Here is a 12,537-nt window from a genome sequence, read left to right as displayed (position 1 = left end):
ACATCAGCGCGGCTCTTTAAATATTGATGGTGTTGGGGAAGTTCTGCTCGGTGTGCGGAACAAGTGACAGCCACTGTTTTATGAATTATACACATCTTTGTTCCTCTGGATAATTACTTTGTTTTAGCTTTTTCATATGGCAATTTCGCACAGACTCTAGTTCCTGCTTGGTCCCTTTGCAGTGTGTGGCAGGATGTTAGCAGCTCTGTTTCAGAAAGAGACTTAACCCAAAGTTGTCAAAAGTTGTCAGTGTTGTTCCTTTTTAAGTTGGTAGGCACGAATGCTTTACCTTCCAGCGCTGGAAAGTACCTGATTAGAATTTCACTAGTGTAATAGTTACACTGGTTTCAAACTAGTCTATTTGTGGAGTTCCTGTAGCTCAAACTAGAGCGCTGCGCTAGAAACGCCATGGTTATGGTTATGATTGGGTTCAGGTGAATGCATACCATTGAATGCAATGTATGTCTCTTTGGATAAAAGCATCTTTCAAATGCATAGATGTAAATGCATTATAAAGGCCTAGCTTGTATAATAACAAGCTACTTTCTCCAAGAAGTATCAATGGTGCGTGATCAGGGTTATGCTATATCACTGTTTTAATATCACATTTAAAATGAACAAGCTAGCCTTTGGCAATAATCAAGCATGCTATATCTTACATCTGTCGTGTAGCGAAAAATCCAGTTCACTGTAGTGAGTGACTTTGTTCAGTTGTAAATCAACAACCGCTTTATACTCATTTGGCAACCCGTCAAATACTTATGATTTAGCAAAAGTCGTACAAGTGAGGTCGTACAAATTAGCTGCCTCGTAAAATATGTACCAATTGTTGTGAGATCAGGTTGGCATTTTACATCTTTTGTGTTGTGAAATATTTTGTGAAATGCTTTTTGTTAAAGATGTGGTAATATAAATTAGGGTTTTTTATTTAACGTCACCTAATTGTAATCTCCACTGTTTTTGCCAGATGGGGTTGTGGGAAATAAGACATCATATTATATCCTTAAATAGCTTCTTCATGGTTAGCTAACATTTTTTTGTAGCTTGTGTTAAAATTTGAGTTTGGCTGTTGTTTAAAGGGATGGCTCACCCAAAAATGGCAATTATGTTTTTATTTACTAATCCTCATGTTGTACTAAGCCGATATGACTTTTTTTTTTCTTCTGTGGAACATAAAATATCAAAAATGTTTTAGTGCTTTATTTATTGTTTTTATCTATACAGTGAAAGTCTGTTGTAAAAATGTGATTATTGACATCAAGATTTAAGAGAAAACGATGACAGAATTATCATTTCTGTCCTTTTAATTACTTTAAATTATGAGTAGCTTGTAGTTTGGGAGGTCGAGTTTAAAAGTAGCTTTGCAAACACTGTTAATTTATCTTCATCTAGTCAAAACCTATAATTAATGTACTGACAGGATGATACATGGTTCAAAATTTGCCTGAAAGATGTAAATCTCAAAAGTACACAGGTTGGGACCCTGATTTGATTTGGAGCTGCTGGTGGTGTTGTGTTTTGGGTTTGCTTGGTTCTTCTGTAGTAAATCAGGCTTTATAGAGCGAATGTCAGAGATAATCGGCTGTTGTCTCTGTGGGCTCAAGCTTTAGATGACTGGTTGATAATGAGGTTGCGGAGAGGTAACTCATTTACTGATTGCAGGTCTCTGGCGTTGTGTGAATGGAGCAAGATTGTGTGTGTGTGTGTGTGTGTGTGTGTGTATGAGTGTGATTTTATGTGTGCTTGTGTGAATCTGCTTGTTTCTGTGCATCAATGCGTGTTTTTTGCATTGGAAACAATGAGAAGTCACACATTTTAGTGCTAGTCCTGGAACATGTTTTGCTGAATATTACTGATCACATTGCTGTCTGAAACCAATCAAATTCTTACTGTAGTTTTATGTTGGTCAGGTCATTAAATGTTTTAAGGGCGCTCTGTAGGCTACATTTGAATTAAACTTGACAAACGGCCCACAAAAAAAGTTAACTTTTTTTAATTAAAGATTCATTGTGCAGTATTTATTTTTATCTATAGACAGAAATGCAATACAATATACTTAGCTATTTGTTTGTTTGTGCGCTTTGAGATTCTTCGGAATGAAAAGTGCGTTATAAATAAAATCTATTATTATTATTATTAAAAGGTAGACAAAATTTCACATCAAAAGGATGAGTACACTCACTCAAACTGATATGGAAAAAACGACGCCGTCGTCCCTTTTTGTATCCCTGTGCATTATACAAGTATTAAAGGCCCCATTTAAACTGCATGGTTCAAGTGACACAATTTTAATGGTGTTGATTTTTTGTTGTTTTTTTCCCCCCTCTCATGTGGCAATGTGTTAGCAGGAAAAAAACGCATGAATTCCGATATCCTCAGATCGGATTCAGGCCTTACTCATGTGGTAATAAATCTGATATGATTCGGATGCGTCATGCGTGCATTTGCGTCTGCCATGTAAGCGGTCAAATCGGATATTCCCCAGTAAATGTGAGTCGTACGCCATTGAAAAAAGGACGGAGGTGAATGACATCAACTCAGGTGGACACAAACTGCGATCAAGGGCCAGTGTTGCCAAGTCTGCAGTTTTCATGCGGAATTGTGCTACTTTAACACAGTTTTGAGTTGCAATTGGACGGGTTATGTTGTGAAAACCTGTCAAGGGCTCTCCTCTTTTTCTCCGCCTTACGAGAGAAATGTTTTGCCGACCTTTAAAGATGTGTGGAACAGTGCAGACAGCAAAACATTGTACAATCATTTTGTCTGTGTCCATCGCATATTGCGCTGTTTTACTTTCTTTCACCAGTTAAGAACGTCTTGGGCTGTTTTGCCAGTGTACAGTGTAAATGCAAATATCGGATATGGGTCGCTTTTGAAAAGATGATGTAAGCGGGTCGTCAAAAAAATCGGTTATAGTCACCAAATCGGATTTGTGCATCAAGACCTGCAGTGTAAATGCAGCCAAAGAAGCCTCTGGAGCTGAAATTCACATATGGTAATAGGCATTTGGGTTATGACTTATGGTATATAAGCCGTACCTTGAATGTAGGTATACCTATTGTAGGAAACAATAATTACAAAACAAAATTAGGAAGCTTTAAAATAGCATAACATGCTTGACTCCTGTGACCTCTCTCTCTCTTGAGGGTCAGTGGGAGGAGTCTGGGCTTTGAACAGCTGCAGTCCAGTTCACTGACAACCCAATGACTTCATCTCACTACATGCACACAGATGTAGAGGGCAGCTGTTTCTGTCTGCCAGAGACACGGACATCTGCTGCATCTGCTTTTCACCCAGACATTCAGTCCTCCTTGTCCTGCCTCACTTCACATCATATTTATTATTTTTCTCACTTGAAGTTCTGTCGTCTGTTTATCGAAGTGACTGACAATAAGAACCATTTAACTTGTCTTGTGCTGTAATGTTAAAGAACTAACACCTGTATCTTTTAAGTTCATTTTCTGGTTCTCTTTTTTACTTATGACTATTCATTTGAAGTCTTTTCTATGTCATTTCTCACATCTCATCTTCACTCTCATTTTCTCATTATCTCTTTCTCACTCTTTCGCATTTGTATTCATCTTGTCCCCTGTTCATGTTCTGAGCCCTTCTGTCACTCTGATTGGCTGTGATGTTCTGTCATATGGCTGTCTGATGTGCGTTGGTGTTTACAAACAGGCGTGGAGGACAGCGAGATAGTGTCAGTCAGCTGATCGCAGTCTGTTCTGCTAGAGAGGACTCCTCCGGTCCTTATATACCACAGCAGCTTTTGGAAGATACGCTTGACCCTTCAGATTTACACCGCTGTCTTTAATGTGAAGATTTAGGGTAAGTAAATGAGGGAAAGTTCTTTGGCTTTGGTTCCTACGTGAGATTTATTAAAAGCATCTTCGATCTGCGCTCATTCACTCTGCATGCTTTTGACATCATCATATTCATCACATTCAAGTTCTGAGTCCTTGTGTTTTCTCAATGAGTAATTATCTCTCTCTGTTTTGCTCTGATTTCTGAGAGCTTCTTCAGTGCTTCTGCATTTATGAGAATTCAAATTGGTTTTTGGGTCTCTGGCAGTTTATTTCAGTCTTTTGCTGTAAAAAGTAGCATTCCTGACGTTTTTGCCTTACATTTAAAGAGTGCATTAAATCGATTGAAGAGCGCAGTATTCTTTCCTGTGTTGCTACGCTTCCTATTGAACTCAGAAGTTTAAATAGAAAACTTACTAAGTGCAAATACCCTGCAATGATGGCAGATGCTATTTACGCTAACTCCACCCACTGGCGTCCACCCAATGATGGAAGACGCAGCAAAAGTGTAGGGGTGAGGCGCGGGGAAGAGAATTTTGATGCAAATCGACCTTCGACCATATCGCCTTTTGCCAAACATTCTCTACTTCTTCTTCCCATCACATATCAGATGGAAAAAAGAAAGGCATTGATGTTGCCATTGGCAGCCATTTAATTATTGTAAATCAATTAATAATTTAATAATTTGAATAAATATAATCATTCTTGTTATTTTTGCATACCGTTTAATTTACAACAGGTGCAAATGTGCCACTATTTATAATTATACATGGCATCTACTATTTACACTTATTGCAATGAAAATACTCCTATTTTTACATAGTGTAAATAGAATATATTGTTATTTTCAAAATCGCAAAGAAAAGCTACTTTTTCACTTAGTATAAAATAAAATCTATTGCTATTTAAACTTGATGTAACTAGCAGCTGTCACTATTTGTATTAAGTATAGCAAATATGCCTAAGAATGTTATTTTCACTTAGTATAAATAGCATCTGTTGCTATTTGCATTCAGTGAAATCAAATTTTTATTTATTTACACACTACTGTTCAAATGTTTGGGGTCGATAAGATTGCAATTATAGGCCTATTTGATCATAAATACAGTAAAAACAGACATATTGTGAAACAGAATTTAAAATGCTATTTTAAAGTTTCCTAATTTAGTTTTGGAGGTCTCCAACAACAGGTGTACATGCATCAAAGATCAAATTTCATTTTCTTATATTACACATTGCACATCATCAACAATGTTCAAGGATTCTCTAACGACTCTATGGAGGAATCCGTCTCTCTAAATCCCTCCTTTCGACAAGCCTACTCTACTCTGATTGGTCAGTTGGCCTGTTCTGTTGTGATAGGCTACCGCATATAGCACGTATTTTGGAAACAAACAGCCATTACCTTAACTGATCTCTGGCTCCGTCTCAGCGATTGTACACACTGTAAAGACCGTAACGATGACAGTGATTTTTATATCATTCCCAGTGCGAATCCGAATCAATGATGAAACATAAAGAACTAGTTATTCAACCTGGAAGGACATTTCTCTGTGATGCTACTCAGTTTGAGTTACATTATGAGATACCAGTTTCAGCTGGTGTTTGCGTGTGCAATAAGTGGACGAGCAATATGCTAATGTTTTGTCTTGACGCCACAACGAAACGGCTTGGGATTCGTAAAAAATAAAATTAAAAAAATTGACTAAGTCAACTCTTATTGAGAGAAAATAACTTTATACATGGGGCACTTTCAGATTTACAGGAGGTTTTCATTCACTTAGAACTATGTAACGCACTACATGAAAGATCATTTTCAAAAATCCACAATAGGGCCTCTTTAAGAAAAGTTACTGTCTACTTTCTATATTTGAAAATTGTATTTATACACTATTAAAAAAAATCAGGTCTCCAATTGAAAATTTTCTTTTCACATCTAAATTTTTCAGTTGGCCAAATTGAATTTCTGTTAATTCATTAATTAAATTACATCAATTCACAGAAATTAATTTCGGCCAACTGAATTTTTTTGATATGATCAGTCCCTAGAAAATGTTCAATTGCAATTGAAACATTAATTATTATTTTTTACAGTGTACCTGTGAAGGCATAGCTACATTTTCTGCAGCCATTACTTCAGTCTTCAGTGTAATTCATAAATCATTCTAATATACTGATTTGGTGCAGTTTAATATTATTATAAATGTTGAAAACAGTTGTGTTGCTTAATATTGTTGTGGAAACCGTGATACATTTTTCTCAGGATTCCTTAATAAAAAGAAAGGTCAAAAGAACAGCATTTATATTAAATAGTAAGTTTTTAATGCATTCTCGGTGAATATCAATCTAAAAAATAAATCTGACTGAATCCCAACTTTTGAACAGTAGTACGTATATATGGAAAAAGTCATACATTTTGAGTGTGTTTTCTATATCCTGCCCGAACAGAATGAGGCCAGCTTGTTTATTGTCATTGTTAGAAGAAAAAAAAAACCCTGCTGTTGCCAATAGTATACACAAACCTAAAAAGGTCCAAATCTATTTTAAAGGCATTTCACAGAAAAATAAGAAATAAATCTTAAGGAAAAACGTCTAATCTAATCAAATATTGACTCAGCTTAAGGGATAGTCATGCTGAAAAAGGATATGAGAAAGATTTGAGGAATATATGGAGAGATGCAGTTCTCTGCTGAAATTTGAGAGTGTAATTTCTTAACCTGTAACGTGCATCCATCCAAATGTATGAACTGAAGCATAGTCTGTATAGAAACTAAATTGTGCTGACATCAGTTAAGTCACTGATAACTAATATCATGTTTGTACAGTTTATTATAGAGCTTGAGTCATAAATATCTCAAATTTGGCTTGATGTAATGGTTGTGTAACTGATGTCTCTGTATGTGCTGGTCTGGATGAGGCGAGTCAGGACAGGTTCCAGCCGTCAGCACTCAAACTCACAGATGAGAGGGGTGAAAATTAGATCGAGATATTTATAACCACAGCGCTGGCCCCTTCATCTCTGTAGTCAGGGATCTCTTTTGGGAGCAGGTGTATTTTAAAATGCATTTCATGTGGATCAGGGTGGAAATGTCTGATGTTTTTGCAATTATTTTGCATGTTTCATGCAGATTCCATCATCTGAAGTCACTTTCGTTCACCCCCTCATTTGGGGTCATTTATGACATCAGTGGCCATCTCCAAGACAACGGCAATGCATTCGGAACAGATTTATTGACAGTAGCGCAAATACCTCACTTGCCACATGACTGTTTTACTTCAAGGATTAGGACGGCAACTAAAGGTCCCACAAGATTAATCTGACCCTTCTCCCATTACAAGCAGCTGCTTAACCTCTCGGAACATTTGTTGTTCTTGTTATTATGGCTGGAGCTGATTTCCAGTGTTTGTATTTTGAATGTTAATTTGTTGTTGATCTTCTAGTTTGAAGCTTTTCTGATCTTCGCTGCAATAAAAATAAACCCCAAAACTAAAATTAATCTATTAGCTATTTGTGCACAGGAACACACACTTAGCCTGCCTGTTTTGATTACATAAATGATACAGGAAAAAACACACGTCATCCGGAAAAGCGACGTACACATCACAACATAAGACAAAAACAACCCCAGGAGAGGAGAAAGGTTTACTGGCAGTGTGAAGGGATAGTTCATTTACGTGTGGACGCGAGCAGTTCATAAGCACTAATGAGTTAAGAAGACACTATTATATTATGTAAGCTCTAATCAGGTAGTGTATGTCCAGCTCTGTGGGCCAGAATGATGTCATGCCATCTGTGTGGAAGCATGATCTGTGATGTAGCGTCATGCAAACAGTGCTTCCGCGAGAGAGATGAAATATTGATAGCTGCCATAGGGAGTTCATAGAAGAATAAAGCAGTCAAACAATTCAACCTTAACACGGCCCTGTCCACTGCTGTCATTGAAAGAAGGATTAGAGGGTTCAATATGTCACTTTATGGTACCATTACCACAAATCCCATGTTTTGTTTATTTGATTGTTTGGTTTTGGAGGTCTCCATTTTCTAACATGAAACACGAACCTACCAAGGATATTAGCTAGTTTTAAAAGGATAAAAGGTCTGTATCCCCCTTTAAAATTGTAATATTGGTCTTTCCCAGCTCAGATGTCTTCCCACCCTTCTGAACTACATTCAACAATTAGAATCAAACAGTAATATCATTATTTTGCCATAATCTGTTGAATTGATTTATAATTGACTTAAGAAATTATTAAATATTCAACTATTTTTATGCACAACCTGGTTAATGCAGACAGACAGACAGACAGACAGACAGACACAGACAGATCATGTTTTGGGAACATGATGAGAAAACATAAATTCATCAAACTTGAGCATTCAACCCGGATACCCAAGTTATTGCAAGACATTATATTTTTATTAAATATATTTAATTAAATTTATTACATTAACTATTTTATTTTGATATAATATTTTATGTAATATACAAATATATTTTATTTAATTACATTCATATTTAATCAAGTTATTTATATTTTATTTAATATACTAATTTAATTTAAATGTATAACGATAACTATACTCACCCAAATTAGCTGGCTCTTGCTAAGTTATGAATTCTAATGTATTTATACATTATATGTAATATAATACTTTTGTTTTTCTTTATTTCTTTAATTTGATTTTTTTAAGTATTGAAAACCTGAGGTTGAATTGTTTGACAACCTGAGGTTGATGGTCAACAGTTTCTGAGGGTAATGGACTTCCTTTCACTAGCCATTTGTTAAAAAAATATAAAATTAAGTGATAAACACTTTTAGGGCCTGTTTTTACTGCATTCATAGAAAGTGGGAAAAAGACAAAGATTGGTCTTACAAACTCCAAAGCAAGAGGTGATTACTGAACAGCTTCATTCACTATAATGCCTCAACAGTTCATTCACTATAAAGCCCTTTGGTGTAAGCATGTGAAAGGTTTCATAACATTTTTCTGTAACTTTTTTTCCTCCTAATTATTGACAGTTCTGTTTGTTTCTGCAGTGAGGCACAGACTCAACCAATCTTCTGTGCACATCAAGCAGATTGGAAGGGGTGGAGACGTGGAAGAGAGGAGTAAAGGGGAGAGAGAGAGAGAGAGACGGTGGCCTGCCTGATGGCAGAGAGCTGGATGTCCCAGTGAGGCCAGGTCGGACGGGAGGTCATGGGGTCGTTTACACTGGGGAAGGCTGCTTCCCTGGAGCTAATGCTGGACGCCTGCATTCATGCGTTTGGTGAGTGAACGCTAAAATGGCAAAACTATCATTTGGTCCATTATTGTCCACATTACATCTGTTAGTGCATCAAGTACAAACAGATTTGCTCTGTTGATAGATCTTACATTTATTCAAATTCATTAATGATTATATTAATCATCGTAATTCCCCACTGTTTTTGTTCACGGTTGATGCGGTTATGGTTTGATTATTGATCTCTGTTTGCTTAATCACAGAGAGTTGCTGATAACTATCCTTCAAATGAATGAACATATTTAATAACTGAAATTGATCATTGTCATAGTTTTATTTAATAAATCACTCATATTGTTAATTACTGCTCTTGTTATTAATCTATGTCATTGATTGTTTACTGATATCATCCATTAGATTTTTATATCACATTTTTCTTATACCTGTCATTCTATTTTTTTTTTTTTTTACATATTATATTACTATTTTATATTATTGTTATATTATATACATATTTCTTATAATGTAATATTTATCCCTCATTCTGTGGCTCTCTCTCTCCGTTATAGATGATGAAGGAGAGCTGCATGACAATCAGCTTCCTCGAACCCTTCTGCTGATGCATCGGTGGTATGTGTCCTCCACCGAGCTCGCTGGGAAACTTCTGATTATATATCCTGTGGCAGACCAGTATGAGTGTGTGTGTGTGTGTGATGTTTCAGTAGATATCTGCTTTTAAGCGTGTTATGTTAGATCTCTCAGTAGATACCAAGTGGCATCTCTAATGAAGTGAGCTAGTCCAAGCTTTTCTTAGTAATAATGGCAATTTGTTTAGACCCAAGAAACATCCAAATCTTTTATTTAAAAGTGTGTGTCAGCTATCTTTCTTGAAAATAAATGCCACTTGAATGAATGTTATTGTAATGCAATGCCATTCATTCGCTGCAAAGCTGTATAACTCTGTGTGCATATACATCCATTCCATTCCTTTTCCAGCATGTTTAATTCTCCTTAACTCTCTATCACGTATCGTGACTGTCGGGGAGATGACTGCCAGCGGACACGACTAAAGATCTGTTATTTAATGAGGTAAATAAAAACAGCTTCCGTTTAACAAGATAAACAACCCATTTATCTCCCATGAGTTTCCTCTTCAGAATGATTTAAGGTGTTTATTTGCATTGCTAAGCAACAATCCGTGGCAGGGCATGTTGTGAGGAGGCTATTGTTTCGTGTTTTTCGATTTTCTTTTTTGTTTTTATTCCCCTTCTGTTCTTCCTCTTTTTCTCCGGAGGCTGCGTGACTGTCGCCTGCACTCAGCATTAAGAGTGATGATGTCACAAGGACAGGCATTGCTGCTTCAGATGGACATTTGTCCACAGTGGACAGTTTGTGTTTTAGTGCACAGCAAAGAATGAATCAGCGTTTCTTCCATCCATTATTCATCTCCTCAGGCCACCTTTCCTTTCTTCTCTATTCACATCTGTCTGTTTTCGGGTCTACCGCTCAGCCTTCATTAAAACCTCCGCAAGTTTTTCATTTTAGGATCTCACGAATTGTTTTGAATGGACAATATAATAATCTGGGGATCAAAATCGTATTTAAATATGTGAATAAGCAGGTTTTCTATTTTTGAAAAACTTTTAGATAATGAAATGTAAAATAATGAAGATATTTACGATTTCTAGGTCACAATTAATTGTGTTGACCATGTGCAGAACATTTTCTCTGGATCATGCTGGGATCATGATCAACTAGTTTTACACAAACTTGTGGAGTTTATGCAGCTCATCGTCAAAGAAAAAAGGGAAAAACATATACCAAGACATTGCGAAATGCATGTCAATGTATCAATTCGACTTTCAGTTTGATATACTACTAATATATAATACATTATATAATTAGCAATTTAAATCATTGTATGGACAAAAAAATGAAATGGACAGTGTTTCTCTTATTTTCTCTTTTCAGTATGTACACACCTGTGGTTTGTGTAATTGATCAGTTATCAGTGTACATTTTGAGTTGTTGTGTAAAAGTTAAATTGCCGATGACCTTCTGACCCCTGCTTTCATTGGTCTCATGAATATATGCACTGTTACACAATACAAACACCCTTGGGTTTTTACCTCCTAACTGAATTATATCACTGACTCATGCTGGGCACGCATTCCAGCTAATGTTTATGTCTTAAAAAAACACAGAAAAGCAAGTAAAGGAATGTGTTTTTATGTCTCAGTGCCCTTAGTGAGGCAGTCAAAAACATCTACATAATTAATGATAAACGGCATGCATCTGACATAAATACGCTTCATCGGTTCCTTTCTCCGGGGACTCTGTGAGAGTCACCAAAACAAAAACATCACAAAATGAAGGAGGTCAATGTTTTGTAAAACTGCCTCCTGTTGGGGGAAAGTAACCTTACTTGATTTTTAAAGTATCCTTGATATTTACTGGCTATATCCAATCGGGCTGGAGCTATTGCTGTGTTTCTGTTGCAGGAAATCAACTGCTTCCCCACATAAACAAGAACTGTGCGTATGAAGCTGAGGGACAATTGCACATGGGCTTGTCTAGTAGAACTATATTAACAAAACTATAGTTATTATAACTATATATATAATAGAATATAAATTACCTGCCATTTTGCACTACTGATTTTATGTTTTACACAGTAAAAACACTATAAACCATAATGTTGATAAATATTGCAATGTTAAACTGTAAATCTATTTTGAAATGTATATTATTCCTTTGATGGCAAAGTTGACATTTCAGCAGCCATTACATCAGTCTCCACAATCTGTCAAATTTGCCCTAATTTTCCAAAATATTGTAGCACATTGGATGGACCGCCTTTAACATCAACAACAAAATAGGAAAAAACAGGACGCATTAAGTATTATTTTAAAGATAATTATAATCTTTGAAAAATAAAAGATAATCTTTTAATATATTATTTTAAGATTAAATAGTTATCTTTATAATTATTATTGTATATTTGCATTTACTGTTGTTTTTTCTCTGTTGTCTGAAACCTACGATAGACCTGGGTTGTATTTTTGGTTCACAATATACCAGTTGAGAACCACAGCTTAAAAATACCATGGAACACCTAATCACTATGTTGCTGCACATAAATACGGTAATCCTTGCATCAAAATTATCATCTTATGCCACTGCTGTACCATGGTGCCGCCTCAGTATTATTATTATTATTATTATTATTTTTTTGTAATGGTAAGATGAGTTTAATTAAAGGGGGGGGGGGGGGGGGGGGGCATGCGATTTCCCTTTTTTAACTTTAGTTGGTGTGTAATGTTGCTGCTTGAGCATAAACAGTATCTGCAAAGTTACAGCGCTGAAAGTTCAATGCAAACGGAGATATTGTCTTTTAAAATCATGCCAATTTATTGCCTACAAAAACGGCCAGTTTGGACTACAACGAGCTTCTTCCCAGGTTGGTGACATCATAAACCCTTGCTAGTCACCGCAGATGTGACTTCTGC

At 36.1% G+C, this 12,537-nt stretch overlaps 1 protein-coding gene across 5 annotated transcripts in view; it reads left to right on the top strand.

Annotated features, from left to right (window-relative positions):
* rasgrp3 (RAS guanyl releasing protein 3 (calcium and DAG-regulated)) overlaps positions 1–12,537 on the top strand; it is a 45,192-nt gene that overhangs the window by 8,427 nt on the left and 24,228 nt on the right. For 4 of the 5 annotated variants that reach the window (XM_067455579.1, XM_067455580.1, XM_067455578.1 and 1 more), the window contains 3 exons: positions 8,844–9,073; positions 9,598–9,700; positions 10,055–10,117. In XM_067455579.1, coding sequence (XP_067311680.1) covers positions 9,004–9,073; positions 9,598–9,700; positions 10,055–10,117 — 236 coding nt within the window. In that variant the 5' untranslated portion in view covers positions 8,844–9,003. The remainder of the gene's footprint in view (positions 1–8,843; positions 9,074–9,597; positions 9,701–10,054; positions 10,118–12,537) is intronic. The other variant, XM_067455581.1, reaches the window with a different exon arrangement.

The sequence above is a fragment of the Pseudorasbora parva genome, chromosome 10 (genome assembly GCF_024679245.1).
Source record: "Pseudorasbora parva isolate DD20220531a chromosome 10, ASM2467924v1, whole genome shotgun sequence".
NCBI lineage: Eukaryota > Metazoa > Chordata > Actinopteri > Cypriniformes > Gobionidae > Pseudorasbora > Pseudorasbora parva.
This window is presented reverse-complemented; position numbering and strand designations above follow the sequence as displayed.